General features: G+C 43.3%; 5 protein-coding genes across 5 annotated transcripts; 3 read left to right on the top strand and 2 right to left on the bottom strand.

Moving 5' to 3' along the window:
• The first annotated feature begins 486 nt into the window (after positions 1–486).
• LOC115529863 (uncharacterized) lies at positions 487–3,801 on the top strand. The gene is made up of 7 exons (XM_030338989.1): positions 487–621; positions 828–964; positions 1,093–1,209; positions 1,482–1,535; positions 1,843–2,004; positions 2,363–2,485; positions 2,729–3,801. The coding sequence occupies exons 1-7, from the start codon at positions 615–617 to the stop codon at positions 2,774–2,776; spliced, it is 648 nt and encodes a 215-aa protein (XP_030194849.1). The 5' UTR covers positions 487–614; the 3' UTR covers positions 2,777–3,801.
• Positions 3,802–4,368: 567 nt separating this feature from the next.
• LOC115529861 (uncharacterized) lies at positions 4,369–7,678 on the top strand. The gene is made up of 7 exons (XM_030338985.1): positions 4,369–4,507; positions 4,703–4,839; positions 4,953–5,069; positions 5,333–5,386; positions 5,693–5,857; positions 6,196–6,318; positions 6,642–7,678. The coding sequence occupies exons 1-7, from the start codon at positions 4,501–4,503 to the stop codon at positions 6,687–6,689; spliced, it is 651 nt and encodes a 216-aa protein (XP_030194845.1). The 5' UTR covers positions 4,369–4,500; the 3' UTR covers positions 6,690–7,678.
• Positions 7,411–11,475, bottom strand: slx1b (SLX1 homolog B, structure-specific endonuclease subunit). Its single transcript, XM_030338984.1, has 6 exons — positions 11,022–11,475; positions 10,873–10,924; positions 9,762–10,088; positions 8,552–8,773; positions 8,080–8,288; positions 7,411–7,796 (listed from the first exon to the last, which is right to left on the bottom strand). Exons 1-5 carry the CDS (start codon positions 11,192–11,194, stop codon positions 8,259–8,261), a joined length of 804 nt encoding a protein of 267 aa, XP_030194844.1. The 5' UTR covers positions 11,195–11,475; the 3' UTR covers positions 7,411–7,796; positions 8,080–8,258.
• A 304-nt stretch (positions 11,476–11,779) lies between these two features.
• zgc:112271 (BolA family transcriptional regulator) lies at positions 11,780–13,141 on the top strand. Its single transcript, XM_030338990.1, has 3 exons — positions 11,780–11,974; positions 12,460–12,557; positions 12,651–13,141. Exons 1-3 carry the CDS (start codon positions 11,912–11,914, stop codon positions 12,748–12,750), a joined length of 261 nt encoding a protein of 86 aa, XP_030194850.1. The 5' UTR covers positions 11,780–11,911; the 3' UTR covers positions 12,751–13,141.
• On the bottom strand, positions 13,142–17,920 carry LOC115529935 (protein C-ets-1-like). The gene is made up of 7 exons (XM_030339082.1): positions 17,902–17,920; positions 17,348–17,467; positions 16,997–17,200; positions 16,422–16,613; positions 15,636–15,830; positions 15,387–15,505; positions 13,142–15,050 (listed from the first exon to the last, which is right to left on the bottom strand). Exons 1-7 carry the CDS (start codon positions 17,918–17,920, stop codon positions 14,835–14,837), a joined length of 1,065 nt encoding a protein of 354 aa, XP_030194942.1. The 3' UTR covers positions 13,142–14,834.
• Between the last annotated feature and the right edge of the window lie 1,215 nt (positions 17,921–19,135).

Genomic DNA, 19,135 nt, shown 5'->3' with positions numbered 1-19,135 from the left:
AAATGCAATATTCAGTGTATTATCTTAGCAGCCACTTTTGAATGGAACTTTCAAATTACTTGGCAAAAAATGACACCCTGAGAAAAGTGGGATTTGAGGGTGAAACCCCGTCGAAAAATAAACAAGATAACACTTTTTGCCAGGATTTTTTTGTTTTTTATCAAGCAAAGCGGGACATTTTGCGATGAAAACAATATCCGAATTTGAGATCTCAATCATGGGATAATATTGCCCAATATCACGAGATAGCGAACCAATCAAATTGCGCCATCTTAGGAGGTTCAAGTGTAGAATGATAATAATAACAATAACTAATTAGATATTATATTATATAGATACCTATATATTAATATTATCTATATTATATATTAATTATTAATATTATTAGGAGAGATTTTTTTACCTAAAAGCCATTTCCAGCAAACAGCTTCAAAAACATGTTTTCTAGAACTCATATACTATGTTGGGAAAACACCATCCTATGTCTCCTTTAATGTAACATCGAGGACAGTAGAGCAGATGTGCCAATCCCCATTTCACACAAAAGGGGCGGGGCAGCGCGCAGACAGGATTCAGGGAGGGGGGCAGAATAACGCGGACGAAGAACCGTTATCATGGCTGGTAAGATAACACAATGCTTTGCTTCTTTATGTGTAAACAATAAGTAGATCCCTTTGCTAACGATTTGGGATTGTGAATTTACTAATTGCATCAGTATACGCAGTAACTTTAGGCATTTACTTCCTTCTCAGTTTTGTTTGTCTGGTAAGAAACTTCCTTCAACCCTTGTGCAACCATCCGAACGCATTTTTTTTTCTGACTTCAAGACAAGGAAGAGGGAACAAGAACCACGGGGAACAGCCCACCGATTGAGGTTGAGCAAGGTCCTCTGGTCTTGGTGACGTTCCAGAAGAACCCGGCACGCAAACAGAAGTACCTGGAGGCCCAACCTAAAGAATTAGGGGTACAAAACATCCACTGTAGTGCGTGTGCGTGCGTGTGCCAGCGCGTGTGTCAGCGTGTGTGTGAGCGAGTGTGGTCATAAGAGTGTTAAGATGTCAACCCAAACTATTTCTTGTTTACTTTTCGAAGATCACCCAGATAGGCCTGACTTTGTATCAGATGTCCTGGGTGTTTGCGTTAGTCTACATCGATTCCGTGCGTGGAGAAACCGGTCTGAGGGTTTTGTTCACCATTGCCTCTGTAGTGGTGAGTATCATATAATGTTTCATTAGAAAAATTGGGTACCATACTGGGTCTAATTTTCAGATTCAGATTTTTTTTTACGTCAGCTACACAGGGATAGACAAACTAAATGGTCAACCTGTAGGCTATATTTTCCTTTATTCGATGTAGGAAAATTTAGCGAAAATCATCCACAAAATATTGTTTGACTATATAACTGGGGCCAACGGTGGTGACCTATTTAACCTTGCTGTCATTAGACAGGGGATTGAGTGTCCTTTGCATTTATTTACCAGGTGATACTAGCTGGATGTCTGGCCATCGCTGCTACGACGCTCCACATTCCCACTGTAAGTTAACCGTAGAACAAAGAAAAATAAATATATATATATACAGTAGGCTATATATTATTTTGGACACCGGCTTAATTCTCTAACTTTGTAGAACTGCCCAGTGAGGGCCACAGTTAATTTGGAGTAATCACAAACATGATGAAACTGATCATCAAATTGCTACAAACTGTGTTCAACACAACATATTGTGTGTTGCCGTCTTCGTTCGAAACACAACTGTCTCCGGTTCCAAATTAAAATCCGATCGAACAGACATATTTAGGCTGGGGATTTCCCCTTAACCTTCCCCTCCGTGCATCCACAGTTGAGAGCCTGCCTTACCATGCAGATCCTGGCCATCGCTGCCTCGGTATGCGGCTTCATCCTCACGATGGGGCAGTTTGAGATCGGCGTTTTGCATGGCTGCTGGTTTGGCGAGCACAGCAATAGGAAGACCACCGAGCAAAGCATTTGCGAAAAAATGGATGCAAGTAGCACCGTCTCCCATGTTTCATCTTTTACGTTCAACGCTGTGGAAAAAATTGGGAATTTTGTGCAACACAAGTTGGAGGTGGGCCAAGAATGTTGAATCTGCCAGGAAGTTGCATAAAATGATTTTTTTTATTTGGTATTCATTTTGGGTCTTGCAAAATATAAATATAAAAAGAAAATACCAAAATGTGTTAATGTAAGTATTTTTCATGTTCATATAAATGCAAAAAATAAAGTTGAGGCAGACATAATTGAAGGTCAAAGTTACATTTGTACACTACATTGAGGCGTGACCCTGCATCTATTAGTGCTAGGCACGTCTAATGGCCACGCCCCTGTGTGTTCGCCAACAGAATTTCTTCCATTACCTGCACGCGGGAGGGACGCTGGTGCAGACGGCGCTGGTGGCTATCTCCATTACCCTGGCGGTCTACTGCTGCAAAGTGATCAACTGTTGTTCACCGGGATCCAGAATGGTGAGGGACACGTCTAACAAAACAAGCCAAGCTTACTTTTTGGGCTATTTCAAACTTTGGACCCCCAACTCATCCTTTGGGTTTAGTAGGTTATTTTGCAATCGAACAAATCAAATTTTCAGAATTGGTCCAAAGTGATGTCCCTCCTTGACATCATCCTTCATGATGTAGGACATTGGATAAGGGAATATTGCATAACCTCAGTTCCTGTGGTTCTCATTGTGATTGTGTTTTCCCTTCCAGCCGGTGATCACTGTGCAAGCCCCTTCCAACCCTTCTGCTCCTGAATGAAGACAAATGCTTTGAAAGTAAAGAGGAATCACTGACTAACACATCCATTAAAACCATATATATGGTTAACTGCTACGCAGATGTTGAGGCAACATGCACAGTGTTGGCATTGATTCGTTGTCGAGAGCATTACCTTTTACTGATTAACCTTCTGACATTTAGCCATCTGACTGATCCTTCAGATTGTCATCATTCTGGGGCCAAGTTTGATATTAACTCTTGTGAACATTTGCAATATGTAAAACATTATTTTTAACACAATCATATGTAAAGCCATATATGTTCTCCCAGTTACAAACCACCGAGGTGACTGACTTTAGTTAACCCGTTTATTTCAGAGTGTGTTGACCGTCGGGGGCTCTCTGGGGTGTGTGTGGTGATGGCTGGATGCACCACAGGGGTGCAGCCTCACCCAGCCCAGAGTTGTATCAGTCAGACTCAGGCCAGGTGAGGCTGCTTAAACTGGCCATCATCCACACACACTCCACACCATACTAATAACTCATTTTAAATGATTGATATACTTTTTTTCAGCATTGAATAGGACACACTCTTTATCAGACAAGTATTTATTTCATTTTTTTATGCAAGTCAACGTGTGGCAATTTTGTGTTCGCAAGTGACTGCAAAGTGTTGAGTACACATTTCCAAAATGTGGCTCCAAGCTGCTGAAGTACTCAGCGTCTAGCCTGGTCCTACCAGACCATCGTACTTCATTTCATTTGTACAGAAGTGAAATGAAAATTGAGCGGAAGTAGGTAGGTGGGCGGTGCCAGGCTACTCAGCATCCCCTCCTAGTCCTATAACCATCAAGTATATGAGTATTCTAATACAGTAAACGAAACCAATGTGTATCCTGCAACTTATATAAAACATGCTCCTTAAAGTTCCCTACCCTGCTTTGTCTTTGTTGCACAGCTACTTTATGTTGCCTTCTTCTCAATCCTGTTTTTACCCTCTATTAAAAAATGTTTTGCGACAAAGTAGCACACAGATTAAACACATAAAATAAATAGATAAATACATTGATTTGTGATATCAACATTGATCTCAGTTTGAATGGAAGTTTTAAGGGTCTTGTCATGATTGCATTATTTACATGCTTCGTACGGTCAGATCTGCAGTTGGTCTGCCCAGTGACTCTGTGGCCGACCAGAAGATATGTCTTACAAAACATCAATGATATCAGTTGCTTGTTTTACTGCTGCTGCAATATCATGGACTTGACTTGAGTGTCCTTTATCACTTTAGCTAGTGTCAAATAGGTGTATGTTTGTTAATTGTGTTCAGTAGTTAACACACACACACACACACACACACACACACACACACACACACACACACACACACACACACACACACACACACACACACACACACACACACACACACACACACACACACACACACACGAGATAAGGAAGTGGCAGCAGTGACCTCTTCCCGGTCTCCGTGGCAAAAGTTTGTAATAAAAGTATTCAGTCTGATTGCGTGTCCCTCTGAAAAATGCACACACTGAGGCACTATATTTCTGAAATCAAAACTTAAGTGTTTTTTATCTATCTTATGTTATCAAAAAGTTGCTTTCAATGTAATATCGAAAACAGGAAGTAAGAGAGGCGAGCAGATGTGTCAATCCCCATTCCACACCAAAGGGGCGGGGCTGCGCTCAGATAGGATTCATGGGAGGGGGGGCAGAATAACGGGGACGGTAAACCGTTAACATGGCAGGTAAGATAACGCAATGCTTTGCTTCTTTGTGTGTAAACAATAAGTAGAACCCTTTGCTAACGATTAGGGGTTGTGAATTTACTAATTAGCCGTAACCTTAGGACTTTCCTTCCTTTTCAGATTTGTTTGTCTGGTAAGAAACTCCCTTTCAACTCTTGTGCAACCATCCGAACGCATTTTTCTTCTGACTTCCAGACAAGGAAGACGGAACAAGAACAACGGGGAACAGCCTACCGATTGAGGTTGACCAAGGTCCTCTGGTCTCGGTGACGTTCCAGAAGAACCCGGCACGCAAACAGAAGTACCTGGAGGCCAAACCTAAAGAATTAGGGGTACAAAACATCCACTGTAGTGCGTGTGCGTCAGCGTGGGGTCTGGGTGAGCGAGTGTGGTCATAAACGTGTTAAGATGTCAACCCAAACTATTTCTTGTTTACTTTTCCAAGATCACCCAGATAGGCCTGAGTTTCTATCAGATGTCCTGGATCTTGGCGGTATTCAACCTCGAAGGCGTGTCTGGCGAAACCGTTCTGAGGGTACTTTTCGCCATTGTCTCTATAGTGGTGAGTAGTATCATGTTTGATTAGAAAAATTGGGTCCCATACTGGGTCTAATGTTCAGATTTAGATTTTTTTTTAACGTCAGCTACAAAGGGATAGGTAAACGAAATGTTCAACCTGTATTTTCCTTCTTTGTTTTCGATGTAGGAGAATGTATCAAAAAACGTCCACAAAATATTTTTTAACGCTTGGGCCAACGTCGGTGAGCCATTTAACCTTGTTGTTATTATACAGGGGATTGAGTGTCCTTTGCATTTGATTCAAAGGTGATACTAGCTGGAAGTCTGGCCATCGCTGCTACGACGCTCCACATTCCCACTGTAAGTGTACTGTACAACGAAGAAAAATTTATATATAGATACAGTATATATTATTTCGGTCACTGGCCCAATTCACTAACTTTGAAGAACTGCCCAGAGAATGTATACATCACAAAGTTAACTTGGACTAATGACAAACATCCTATCTGATCATCAAATTGCTACAAACTGTGTTCAACACAACATGTTGTGTGTAGCCTTGGTCGTTAGAAACACAACCGTCTCCAGTTCCAAGTTCAAATCCGATCGAACATACATGTTTAGGCTGGGGATTTCCCCTTAACCTTCCCCTCCGTGTATCCACAGCTGAGAGCCTGTCTTACAGTGCAGATCCTGGCCATCGCTTTCACGGCATTCGGCCTTATCACCATGTCGGGGGAGTTTCATGAGGGCCGGCATGCCTGCCAATATTTAGACTACGACCACCACAATGAGACGACCAACCGGAGACGCATTTGCGAAAAAATGCAGGCAAGTTGCACCTTTTCCCATGGTTCATCTTTTACGTTCAACACTGGGGGAAACAGCGGGATATACAAGTTGGAGCTGGGCCAAGAATGTTGTATCTGCCAGGAAGTTGGATAAAATATATATTTTTTTGTGGTATTCATTTTGGGTCTTCAAAATATAGGAAAAAATATGATCATGTACAGTAAGTGTTGTTCATGTTCATATAAGTGCAAAAAAGAAAGTTGAGGCAGACATAATTAAAGGTCAAAGTTACATTTGTACACTACATTGAGGCGTGACCCTGCATCTATTAGTGCTATGGACGTCTAACGGCCACGGCCCTGTGTGTTCACCAACAGAATGCCTTAAATAACCTGCACACGGGAGGGATGCTGGTGCAGATGGCGCTGGTGGCTATCTCCATTACCCTGGCGGTCTACTGCTGCAAAGTGATCAACTGTTGTTCACCAGGATCCAGAATGGTGAGGGACACGTCTAACAGCACAAGCCAAGCTTACTTCTGGGGCTATTTCAAACTTAAGAAATAGCACAACTCATCCTTTGGGTTTAGTAGGTTATTTTGCAAACGCACAAATGAAGTAGTTGTAATTGGTCCAAAGTTATGTCCCTTTTTGACATCGTCCTTCATGATGTAGAACATTGGATAAGGGAACATTGCATACCCTCAGTTCCTTTGGTTCGATTTGTATTGCTTGTTAAAATGTGTCCGTGTACACAAATTCAACAGCTTTGACCAGTGGGCGACTTCAGTCGGTTCTCATTGTGATTGTGTTTTCCCTTCCAGCCGGTGATCACTTTACAAGCCCCTTCCAACATTTCTGCTCCTGAATGAAGACAGACGCTTTGCAAGTAAAGAGGAATCACTGACTAACACATCCATTAAAACCACATATATGGTTTACTGCTACGCAGATGTTGAGGCAACATGCACAGTGTTGGCATTGATTCGTTGTCGAAAGCATTACCTTTTACTGATTAACCTTCTGACATTTAGCCATCCATTCATTCTAGTACCAAGTTTGATATTAACTCCTCTGAACATTTTCAAGATGTAAAACATTATTTTTAACACAATCATATATAAATCCATATGTGGCAGTTATCCCAGCTCCTCCTAGCTGAGTGTTGATGTGTCCCTCAGCAAGACACTTAACCCTAACTGCGCCTGACGAGCTGGCTGTCACCTTGCATGTTTGACTCTGCCGTCGTTGTGTCAATGTGTGTACTAACCGATGTAAGTTAGTTTGGATAAAAGCGTCTGCCCCTAATTGTAATCCCAGTTAAAAACCACCGAGGTGATTGTACTGACTTTAGTTAACCCGTTTATTTCAGAGTGTGTTGACCATCGGAGCAGGGGCTCTCTGGGGTGTGTGTGGTGATGGCTGGATGCACCACAGGGGTGCAGCCTCACCCAGCCCAGAGTTGTATCAGTCAGACTCAGGCCAGGTGAGGCTGCTTTAACTGGCCATCATCCACACACACTCCACACCATACTAATAACTCATTTTTAAATGATTGATATACTTTTTTTTACCATTGAATAGAATACACTCTTTAACAGATAGGTCTTTATTTCATTTTTTTATGCAAGATAACGTGTGGTGATTTTGTGTTCACATGAGACTGCAAAGTGTTCAGTACACTCCCAAAACATATCAGCAACTTTGCTTCAAGCCGCTGAAGGCGAGATTTTAAGTGCTAAACTAATCAGCATCCCCTCCTAGTCCTATTAACACCAAGTATATGAGTATTCTAATACAGTATACAAAGCAATTGTGTATCTTGCAACTTGTTAAAAAAAATAATAAAATGTTAACTTGACATGTACATTTTTTATAAAAAAATTATACTTCAAAGTTCCTTACCCTGCTTTCCTTTGTTACAAAGCTACTTTATATTGCCTTCTGCTAAATCCTTTTATTATCCTCCATTGAAAAATGTTTTCCGATAAAGACTTTTTTAAGTGCAAAAGTACTCAGCATCCCCTTCTAGTCCTATTACCACCAAGTATATGGAATATTCTAATACAGTAAACAAAACAAATGTGTATCCTGTAACTTGACTTAACTTAACTTGACATGTCTTGTCATGATTGCATTATTTACATGCTTCGTTTGGTCATATCTGCAGTTGGTCTGCCCAGTGGCTCTGTGGAAGACCAGAGGACAAGACTTAGCAAGTTAAACTCACTTAATGCAACGCCACGTTTTTATTTGAAAAATGTTTTCCGATAAAGACTTTTTTAAGTGCAAAAGTACTCAGCATCCCCTTCTAGTCCTATTACCACCAAGTATATGGAATATTCTAATACAGTAAACAAAACAAATGTGTATCCTGTAACTTGACTTAACTTAACTTGACATGTCTTGTCATGATTGCATTATTTACATGCTTCGTTTGGTCATATCTGCAGTTGGTCTGCCCAGTGGCTCTGTGGAAGACCAGAGGACAAGACTTAGCAAGTTAAACTCACTTAATGCAACGCCACGTTTTTATTTGTTTGTGTCTGCAATATTATGGACTTGACAAGTGTCCTCGTCTTTTGCACTTTATCCTTGTTAGTTTCAAATATGTTTATTGTCACACACACACACACACACACACACACACACACACACACACACACACACACACACACACACACACACACACACACACACACACACACACACACACACACACACACACACTTACATGTGATGAGGAAGTGGCAGCGGTGACCTCTTCCAGGTCTCCGTGGCAACCCTTTTGATGGCGGAGCAGGCTGCCCCAGAGCACAGAGTGGTGACAGGATGGACACTCGCCCTCCACGGGGAGGAGGTGGGAGGGCTCCGCGTGCAGGAAACGCTTGGCCAGGCAAATCATGTGGCTGGTCATGGGACAGGAAGGTTGGAGGCAGGACAGTTGTTCTGCGGCCTAGTGAAAGAGGAAAGTGCCACAGTCAACTCTTTTCATTCCACTTATTGTGCGTGGAACAACAAGGAGGAATAGGTGCTCGGGACGTAGGGTGTCTGACAGCAGGCCAAACGTTTGATTTATATTATGTAACGTAAACAACATGTATACATTATTGTCCTGTGATTTCAAGGAAGCGGCATTTCGCAGAGGGACAAATGTTATCATGTTAGATGTCTTGAAAGGAGAATAACGGATCGCATCACGTCATTATGTAGTATCGTTTGATTTCCAGCCCCAACTAAAGGTCTCGACCCTACACCAAAGCTGTGTTCGAAATCGTTCCCTATACACTCGTTCCCTATTCCCTATATAGTGTACATGATATAGTGCACTATATAGGGAATAGGGAACGAGAATTCGGACACTACGCTGAACATTTCCAAACGTCATTTGCGTCAGTAAATGCGCCTGGTATTTGTGTGGCGTGATGCGCCGACATCATCTAAACAAACCGGGCTGGAGGTTGTATTGATGTTGAATGTTACATTTCCTTGTTCAAGTTTTTTCAAATAAATTTTCAATGTTAAATATTCTATGTTAAATCCCAAATAAATTGATGACATTTCTAAACACAAGCCGGAGACTCCATCATTAAATGTATTCGTTTACGAGGTCATTCGGCTTCTTCTTCTCCCCTGGAAAAATATAACCGCATTGCATTGTGGTATACGGGAGTAACATGTAGGGTACATCGTATGTACCCTATTTTAAGTCCACTATATAGTGCCCTATATAGTGGACCACTGAGAATTCGAACACCCTACAAAATGGCGTGCACCCTATTTAGTGCACTACATCCATGATAGGGAACGATTTCGAACACAGCTCAAGTCTCTAATCTTCAGTGGAAGCTAAGGGACTTGAATCCTTGGTACTGTGTCGCTGAAGGTGAACAACAGCGCAGCAACGTGTCAACACACGAGCAAGCAAAAAAACCGAGACGTACCTTGACGGGACGTTTGCACAGGAAACACCAGTCCTTTGCCACCTCTTCCTCTTCCTCGGACTGCGACGGCTGCTGCTGCTGCTTCTTGGCCCGGACGGCGCCGAACGCCAGCGGGATGTGGAGGGGCGGCTGGAGGCCGGGCTCAAAGTCCAGGCGGTACTCCTGCTTGAGCCAGCGGGCGGTCAGCGGCAGGCGGTCCCAGGGGGGCGCGCGCAGCATGCTGGAGACCACGCGCCAGTGGAACTGCAGGCTCGACTCCTTCGTGGCACGCCGCGGCACGTGGGTCAGCCGCCGCGAAGAGTGCGGGTGCTGCCACGCCCACTCAAACTAGAGGGACGGGCGTGGGGGTTAGGGTTACTAGGGAAAGGTTTGGGTTAAAGGTGACACACCACCAGGCGTGAGTGTGATTAGCCGTTACAAGCCGTTTGGAAAATCTGTCTCTTCTGACATCACAAGTGGGCGTGTCCACCAAGATGTAGAACAGATAGATGAGCAACGCCTGCTACAGTCCACTGGGTGGACTGATCTATCCAGCACAGATCTAGGTGGACACGCCCACTTGTGAAGTCAGAAGAGGCCGATTTTCAAAACAGTGTGTAACGGCTAATCACACTCACACCTGGTGGAATAATGGGACCTTTAAGGTTTATGGCAGTCCGTTTTGACACCCATAGAGGTCCTAGAAGTCTCTCCCCCTCTGCTGTCCACTTTCACATAATCAGGCTGCTTTCCTTGTTAGTGAAGTGAGTTCTCATTCATGGGGGCTATGCCGTCTTGGCTTTATTGGCTTGTCCCATGCACTTAAAATCCCAACAATGTACCAATCAACATGGGCTGCACCAACATATCCCACAGTACCGTGTAAATAGTGTAAGGCAGAGCGGCACTCGTCCCATATTTTCTTTCAGCAATAGAAGTTGGTCTAATAAGAAAGATTCTCCTATCATGATCAGTGCTTTGCTCGGCGGCTTGGATGTTGGCTGCTTGTGAAGTTGCATCAAACTCACAAAGGCAGACTCCCATTCCTTAATTTTGGCTAGGTTACGCAGGAACAGTATCAAATACAAAAAGTTGAACAAAGACATTATGCCAAGTATGTTGTACTACTCACCCGTAGAGCAGCAATGTCCGAAGGAAAACCATGAATAATCAGAACCATTTCCCTGAATAGGAAAAAGAATGAAAGCATACATAAATGATAACCAATTTGTCGGTTGAAATTTGAAATATGAAGTAGGCTAGGTCAGTTGGTGTTATTACCATGGCCCTTTCCCACTCGTCCTCTTGGCTCCCCCTCGATGTCGGCCAGCATTGTGCTGTCCAATGCGACGCTCAGGGTTCACCGTAAATCCAATATAGATGCGACCTTTAAATTTAGGATTGGTGCAAAATAACATGTATACGCCAAAGAAGCTCTCGACTTCTACTACCATTTTGTGATTTAATACTTATAATTGACTAAAAACAGCAAATCAACAAGTGACGATTTTTTTAAAAAACAAAACATTTAGGCTCCTCAGTGCGACAGCGATTTTACAACCAACCTCTTATCTTATAAAACAAGACGAAATTGATTTGAAGATAATATAACATAAGCAACATTACTTTTGTTGTCATTGGTAATGCATTTCCATTTGTTTGCTCATGGTGGATGCATTGTTGTCACACTGATAACGATGAGCGTGTGTAACTCTGATCCACTGTAAACAAGGCAGAAACAGTACACTAAATATCAGGAAGGCCACGATTTGCCTGATTCAATTGTATCAAGAAGGGACAGCTAACATGTATATTAAAAACTTTCTAAAATGAAAAAATGTTGGAAAAAACATTTCATCAAAAGTGCAAAAATGTAAATGTATATCAATGTAAAACACACCTTCACAAATATTATTTAAAAACAGTCAAAACATTACCGAGTCCCTTGTCCAAGGACCCTTAGTTCTCTTTCCCTATTGGCTACTTCAAAAGCCTATTCTGTTGCACGGCTTTTAAACAACGCACCTCATTGGTCAATCCTTTTCGTGACGCGTTTGGTTTTATTTCGTTTCCTGGTTAGACCAGAATCGGCAGAAATTTCCCCCATCGGCATCCAGTGAGGAATGAATTAAGAACGCTTTCTTCTAACTAGGTTTTTGCTTAACTTCACTATGGTTGTTACGGCTGAAGTGCTTCGTGATAAACTCTTGAAAGAGCTTGAAGCCGTACATGTGGTATGGTTTATTTAAAACACGAGTCTTTTGAGCGATACGTCTATTATGGTTACCCGAGTAGGCCAAATACGTGGTGGTTGGATCATAATCATTTATTTTCCAGAGCCTTTATTTGAAATAGCAAGCACCCGAGTAACCAATGGTCCTGTTTCAAACATGTGTTTTTATTTCAGTGGCATTTAAAAATGTCACTCAAGTCAATGGCTATGTTTTTACTTTTTCTCAAAACATGGTAATAGCCATCATTTATCATTTTCCCTTAAAGGATTGGGGTATAACTTGTATGAGGATCTTAAAAAAACACAGTAGATGGAAAATATCAAGAAAATGGTCTTCAAAGTCTGTGGAATAATGTGTAATCAACCGATTGGTTTGGTTTATCTGACTTTTATATCATACATCTTAACATACAGTCTTGGTATAACTCATGTAGGACAGGCATGGAGCCACAATGACCTCAATCTTATTTCCTATATGATGTATAGGAGATTGAAGATACATCCCCAAACAGATGTGCGGCCAGCTTCAAAGCCCTAATAGTGTCCTGCCAGTTTGAGGGCAAACCACTGCTACAGAGACACAGGTATAGTATAGCACTACAGGGCACTACCCTTGACCTGGCAACAACATCCACAATCCAAAATGTAATGAATATCTGATCCCTGTTTATTGATAGGCTCGTCAACGGCTGTTTAGCTGCAGAGCTGAAAGAAATCCACGCATTTGAACAGAAGACTCTCACACCGGAACAGTGGGAAAAGCAGAAATCGCAGTGATGAACGCACACATTGAAACATGCACTGATACGTTTACGGTCGAGTTACATAGTGTAATTTAACAAAGTTACTCCAATGTATCATACAGTATTAGTAATGATGGATTTAACTTTCAATGAGTAAATCTTTCCCTTCCTCCTTGCTGTCTTCATTTGATTAACACTATGGTTTTTGTAATGGTCACTGGATAAGGTTAAGGAGTTTTTTACTTGAGTTGGCATTATTCAAATTGAGGATATTCGTTAAGCCTATGAGTTATCTATAATGCAATACAGTGATACAGGCCATCATGTTTTAGTCACTAAGCCACCAGAGACGGACATCCCAAATGTTCAGGTTCCAAAAAGCAATCATTTGCAATCCACAATAAATGCGTACAAATAAAAGACCATCTGAGCCATAATAGCCGTTTTATAACATCGTAGAAACAATGCTTATATTGAACACGTGTTTATTTGTATCTATATATTTGGGTGTGTCTTGTATCAAAATAATGAATGCAGTAAGCACCATGACGTCATATGCCACCATTACGCTCACTGTTTAATTCCCTTTATTACTCCCTTGTCTTGACGCGCCAGAGTTCAAATATACATTACTAATTCAATATTCAAATGCTCCAAACACTCCCACTCACAAAACACACATTTATCCCCTGGAGCGGAGGGCAGAGGCCCTGCATAAGTCCACATTAGGCTAGGCTGGTGTGTGGCGAACCTCGCATAAAAGGGGCGACGCAGGTCTGCACATCAAGCGTAAACAACGGACCACTCACAGACGGACCACCTGCCTTGAGGTCTTCATGGGGTTCAGAAGGGACACATTAGAAGCTCTCTCCCTTCCTCCACTGACCTTGTGTTTACTGGGTACGGGGAAGGCTTATGAGGCTATCGATTGCCCCCCCCGCGTCGCCGGACACATTTCCCTGTCCCCACAAATGTGCTGATAAGTGTACCAATGTTCTCCAACTGTCATTTTGAGGCTCCCGTTTTGAGTGAGAGTCCTCAATAATCAACTGAATGGATGTCAACCATTTTTACAAGTACTCCCCACTGAATGTGAAATTAAAAACTTTAGTTACGTTAGAAGTATACTTGTTTTATTATACAGCTGAGAGGGGTGCAAACAAAAACAGTATTCAAATGTACAAGAGAGAACATTAATATTGTGTGTTATTCCGAGCATGTCATTTAGAATGGCATCCTTCATGATTGACTGTTTCATGAGTAACAGGCAGAGACCCCATGATTACGTCAAATGAAAAGGTTAGACGTGTGAAGTGCAGTGTGAGAGACCATGCACATTGTGTGAAGGGGATTATTTCCACCACTTTTACCCCCCATGGCCGGTTCGCCATGCAGCTAATGAAACATAAGATGCAGTGTGGGTGGATGGAACATTGAGTGAGTGTGTGTATGTGTGTGCAAGAACATAATACATTATTCCAGACCAATGAACACTTGCAATCTAGTGGTGCAATATTTCTGATGAAACATAATTTAATGAAGTATTACGATTAACAACGAGTACTACGATTTTTGCGTTATCAATTTATTTAAGGTCCAGGAACGCCACATTAATAAACAAAACTAGGTTTCACGATGGCATTGGCTACCACTTCAATTGCAGTATTGTACGTATAAAATCGGACTCAATGCCCCATGCTTACATGTACTGTTCAAATAGGTATGTTAGAGGGTGGCAGTATATTAGGCACAATGCCCAATCATTGTCAACAAAACGGCCTGAATGAAACCAGTCTCCATGGACAGGAGTGCAAGAGTCTAGTTAAGAGTAGAGGAACTAGCTAAATTCCCCTGGATGTACAAAAAAAGCATTTTTAATCAGCTGTGGCCCTGAGCCGCCCTCTGTCCACTAACAACAGAATATCCTCTTCCATTTGTCAACAGATGATTGGACCATTTTCACTGTTTAAATCAGTAATAATTTACAATTAGAGAAAAATATACATACATATACATGATAGTGGATGGAGGGGGGTGAGGGGGGGGGTATGAACGCAGTGCCCGGCTGAAAGACTTGTGGGTTCGATGCCCACCGTCCGCAGTACCTCGTCCCGACGCTCAGTCTTGGTTCTTGGCGCTGACGTCCAGCAGGGCGTGTAGCTCCCCGGGCTCGTAGCCCAACAGGCCCTGCAGGTTGCACACGAAGCGGTAGACGTAGCGCTTGCCCGCCGTCTTGTGGATGATGTTCTTGTCGTAGTAGTAGCGCAGGCCGCGGCTCAGCTTCTCGTAGTTCATCTTGGGCTTGTTCTTCCTGCGGCCCCACAGCAGGGCTACCTGAGGACACGTCCGCGGGCGACCCGACAGCACGGGGGGTCAGCTCGGGTCCCGTTTGATCTGTGCAGCCTTCGATTACGGCGTTACGGTCTCAAAAGGCTTTCGTAGGCCACGTTTTAAACCACCCCTCTAGCCCTAGCCCTACGCAAAGCAAGGAAAACCTCCTTTCTCATCAGCCGTAGGTTGATGGGAATCCAAACAATCAATTCCTGGTTCGAGGACTGGTTAAGGGTGCACCTCTAAAATCGTAAAAGCTCAAGATTTTGATGTTTCGCCTCCACTGTGAAACGACCCATTGGTAGAGAGTCCATTGTACATTGGATTTATGTGACCTACCTCATCGGGGTCGGTCAGCTTGAACTCCCAGCCGTTGCCCGTCCAGCTTATGCAGGACTGGCAGCTGCGGTCGGTCAGGAGCTCCAGGAGGAACTGCCAGAGTTGAATGGGGCCACTGCCTGTGTGGAGAATGGCTGTTTGTTACCATCACCTCTACAGCCTTCATAACGGTAGTGGGGATCTGGGCCTGCGGCCACTAACCCCAACATCGATTCATCCTCAGAGAGACTAAGAGAAGGCTGCACGTACCTGTGTAGCCAGCCAGGATGGCCGCTGGTATCATGGCCCCACCCACGTCGGTCATGTTGCCCATGAACTCTTTGAAGCCTCTGTGGTGCTGCGGCAAGACAAAGGGGTCCGTCTCCTGGATCTGGGTGGTCCAGGACAGCGAGCCGGTGATGTCAGCGTCCTCATAGTGGATCATGTCCGCTTCTGAATCCGTCTCTGCAAGCAGACACACAATCAAAAACAAATAGTTTGATTCAGTTTCTTATAGAAAGTATTGATTGTTTAATATATTTTCAAAGAACTGTTAATGGTGCTGTAGATATACAGTAAAAGCTATTATTTGAGTGTAATTTATTATAAATGGAACTGCCATCCTTCAGCTTATAGTGAGTGAAATCCCCTGTGAGAATATTAGTGAGTGAGTTTCGAGTTTACTGCAACTTCCTCTTTATGAGCACACTTAGACTTTGGACGGCTCCCGGCCAAGTTCTGACCAATAACGGCATCTCACCGTGATTGGTTCGGGAGTTGATCTAACCCGTCAATCATGTGCGTGTACACAACACTTCTCAATGGTGGAGAAACATAGGGGGGTGTGATCTAATTTGTCAAATTAATATGCTTGGTGTTTGAGTTGTGTTTGGTGTGTGTAAAAATGACTTGTATGTGCTTGTAGCGGCGTTTCTCATGTTTTATTTGATATGACTATTTCTACATAATAAGGCCAGCGTTGTATGCCTTTTGCATTCCCCAAATCTGGGGAACCTGGAGTTTAACACAGAAATCACAAACCGATCCGGACCCTACCTCTGGGTTCCCCAGCCTTCTGTGGCGGTGGGGTAGTGCTTCTACAAGGTCCACTGGCGTTGAATGAGAAACAGTCGTCGTGTTGCACGGACCCTGCAGGCTCCAGGGTGTGGAGATGCTGGGCTTGGTCCACGTGAGCATCACTGTACTGCAGGTGGCCACTCTGATGCTCAACATACTCTGCATAGTAGTCTGGAGGTAGCGAAAGAAAGTTAACAAAGGGCAAAGAAGATTGATGTGATGCACTGTGCAAGGCAATGCAATTGGTCTGCATTTATATAGCGCTTTTATCCAAAACGCTTTACTATTGCCTGACATTCACCCATTCGTGCACATAGTCACACACCGACGACGGCATCAGCCATGCAAGGCGACAGCCAGCTCGTCGGGAGCAGTTAGGTGTAGGTGTCTCGCTCAGGGACACCTCGACACTCTAGCTAGTAGGAGTAGCCAGGGATCAAACTAGCAACCTGGCTGCAACCAGCCAACCCGCTCTACCTCCTGAGCTACTGCCGCCCACGCTACGGCCACCGTGTGGTTTAAACAGCGCCGCCGCGGTTGAAGGGAGCCTTCACCTCTCTGCATCGTCTCCAGGTGCTCCCACAGTATCTCTCCGGCGGTACAGTCCGAGGTCAGGCCCAGGAACGTCTCCCTGTCCAGTTCACACAGCTCGCTCCCCTGCATGCCTCGTAAATTCAGACCCAGGCATTGGAGGCCAAACTCGGCCAGACACCAGTCCAGCCAATGGTTGACTTCCCACAGGGACCAAAGATGAGGATCTAGAGCAGAACGAAAAAACAATAGTAAAAACTAATAAGGGATGGAGGGATGCTTCTTCTTTTTGACCCATTGAGACCAAAAGGTATCGTTTTGCCTGGCACATTTTTCTTTCACGCGGCCCTCCGGGTGAGGGGATCCGATAGTACCTTGTTGGATGTGTCGGTCCTTCCTCTCCTGGTCAAAGCCCTGAAATGTAGCGCTCACCGCCTGGCTCAGCACCTCCTTACTGGTGGGCGTGAGGGGCGGGACCTCCAGGGGGTCCGATTCTGAGGACAAAACAAGTCGGGACACTGATTTAAACAAACCGTCACATAGCCCTTACACTCTTATCAGATGTGTATAAAATGAAGGATTGTATGAAGCGAACCAGCAATTACATTTTGTTTAATTCCCTACCAAAAAAACAAAATTAGGAAGATGGTACGTTTAGTTTAACTTACACACTCGATAAAAGGCCCAATTTAGGGATATCATCATACATGGTCTCCAACAATAACACAATAGAGTAATGGAACATTGTGGTCCCATATTTGACATGTATTGGAGCAGTGAAGCGTCATACAGCAGAGGCAGCATCAAGTTTAAAATCCCAAATTAATTCTAAAACACATAACTATCAAAATAATCAAACTTTTCTTCCATTAAGGTAGCTAGCTCCTCCGTTTCTAAAATGCCCCCGGCGCTCGCTCCCAGTCCTTACCGTAGGAGCTCCAGTCCATCCGAAGGCCAGGGGTGATGGAGTGGAGGGAGAAGTGAGCCCGCCAGGAGACGGCTTGGGGCTTTAATAGAGTGGGACAGCCAGGGAGGGGGGACAGCCCGTGACGGATACATGTCACTCATGTGCACCGGGGCGGGAAGAGACGGAGGCCAGCTGAGGCATGGAGAAGGGGTGTTGAGTGTATGAGGTTTATTAAAACGTTGTTTTGTTGGGTTTACGTTGTGGTGTTCTATTAGTGGAGTCTAATTAGGCGGGGGATGAATCCGTCTATACTGTCAATGTTGTAGAATTGCTTATCTCACATTTCGGTATGAATGTCAAGCAGTCTTGGAAGAGCACCGCGTATGTTTTGGCCAACTGTCGTAGAAGTCCTCAGCAAAATAAGGGGCAGCATATTAACAGAAAGTTGTGTTGGCAAGCCTGGAGACCCCTTTTGTATGAAATTATGAAATTGAGGGCGTTACGGGCCGGTGCTAGCTGCTAGGATAATATCTCTACAACACAATCGATTTCTTTGAAATAACTTCAAAAATGTTGGTTGACATTGCAATTTTTAATCGTTCTAAACTAGTGTTTATATGTTGGAAACCTTTAACTATAATGGAAATACAATATTAAGGACATAAAACTTGCTTTTTCTGTTTTGGGGTTTAACCTTCTCTTTAGATAAAGTATTCTGAGAAAAAAACATTTCTACTAATTCTTTTTTCATTTCAAACGTTGCAGATATTGGTGGCTTAAAGAAAATTGCTTACTTTTGGCTTCGGTGAGTTTAGTTTACATATTTAAATGTATTCAATGTGAAAATACATACAATCCGTCAACATATAAAAACTCTGGGTTAAATCAGTAGATCTGTTTCAGTTCTGTTTTTTGGCTGTACTTTGTTCCGTTTCTCTCTTGTTGCAAACGCACATCAGCCCAGATCATCTGAGATGATCTCGGGGAGTGAGTAAACCAGTTCCTCTTTATCTGTTCAATTTACAGACTGCTCCACTCAAGCTTTGAAATGCAAGTAGGCCTACTGACTTAAGCAATTACTTATTTTGCGAATAGTAAAATGGAGGAACGTTATAGCCAACATAACATTAGGTTACACTATAAAGATCTCTTGAAATAAACCACTATTATTCTCATACGGTCAACAAAAAGGCCATGTTATTAAATGAGCGCACCACTTACAATATATATTTATTACACGGCTCTTCTTAATGCT

This window comes from Gadus morhua, chromosome 17 (assembly GCF_902167405.1).
Source record: "Gadus morhua chromosome 17, gadMor3.0, whole genome shotgun sequence".
In the NCBI taxonomy this organism is placed as follows: Eukaryota; Metazoa; Chordata; class Actinopteri; order Gadiformes; family Gadidae; genus Gadus; species Gadus morhua.
Note: the sequence above shows the minus strand (reverse complement) of the source record. Positions and strands in the feature narration are given on the sequence as shown.

What these genes read in the sequence shown, in the direction of transcription:
- LOC115529863 (XM_030338989.1), top strand. An exon ending in TCACCATTGCCTCTGTAGTG is followed by an intron (nt 1,210 to 1,481) that starts GTGAGTATCATA and finishes TTTATTTACCAG; the next exon opens with GTGATACTAGCTGGATGTCT. An exon ending in GTTCACCGGGATCCAGAATG is followed by an intron (nt 2,486 to 2,728) that starts GTGAGGGACACG and finishes TTTCCCTTCCAG; the next exon opens with CCGGTGATCACTGTGCAAGC.
- LOC115529861 (XM_030338985.1), top strand. An exon ending in TCGCCATTGTCTCTATAGTG is followed by an intron (nt 5,070 to 5,332) that starts GTGAGTAGTATC and finishes TTTGATTCAAAG; the next exon opens with GTGATACTAGCTGGAAGTCT. An exon ending in GTTCACCAGGATCCAGAATG is followed by an intron (nt 6,319 to 6,641) that starts GTGAGGGACACG and finishes TTTCCCTTCCAG; the next exon opens with CCGGTGATCACTTTACAAGC.
- slx1b (XM_030338984.1), bottom strand. Translation starts at nt 11,194, where the DNA reads ATGGTAGTAGAAGTCGAGAGCTTCTTTGGCGTATACATGTTATTTTGC. An exon ending in ACGAGTGGGAAAGGGCCATG is followed by an intron (nt 10,925 to 11,021) that starts GTAATAACACCA and finishes TTTCCTATTCAG; the next exon opens with GGAAATGGTTCTGATTATTC. An exon ending in TGTGCAAACGTCCCGTCAAG is followed by an intron (nt 8,774 to 9,761) that starts GTACGTCTCGGT and finishes CTCTTTCACTAG; the next exon opens with GCCGCAGAACAACTGTCCTG.
- zgc:112271 (XM_030338990.1), top strand. Translation starts at nt 11,912, where the DNA reads ATGGTTGTTACGGCTGAAGTGCTTCGTGATAAACTCTTGAAAGAGCTT. An exon ending in AGCTTGAAGCCGTACATGTG is followed by an intron (nt 11,975 to 12,459) that starts GTATGGTTTATT and finishes TATGATGTATAG; the next exon opens with GAGATTGAAGATACATCCCC. An exon ending in CCACTGCTACAGAGACACAG is followed by an intron (nt 12,558 to 12,650) that starts GTATAGTATAGC and finishes GTTTATTGATAG; the next exon opens with GCTCGTCAACGGCTGTTTAG.
- LOC115529935 (XM_030339082.1), bottom strand. An exon ending in CATCCTGGCTGGCTACACAG is followed by an intron (nt 15,506 to 15,635) that starts GTACGTGCAGCC and finishes TTCTCCACACAG; the next exon opens with GCAGTGGCCCCATTCAACTC. An exon ending in AGCTGACCGACCCCGATGAG is followed by an intron (nt 15,051 to 15,386) that starts GTAGGTCACATA and finishes ACGTGTCCTCAG; the next exon opens with GTAGCCCTGCTGTGGGGCCG.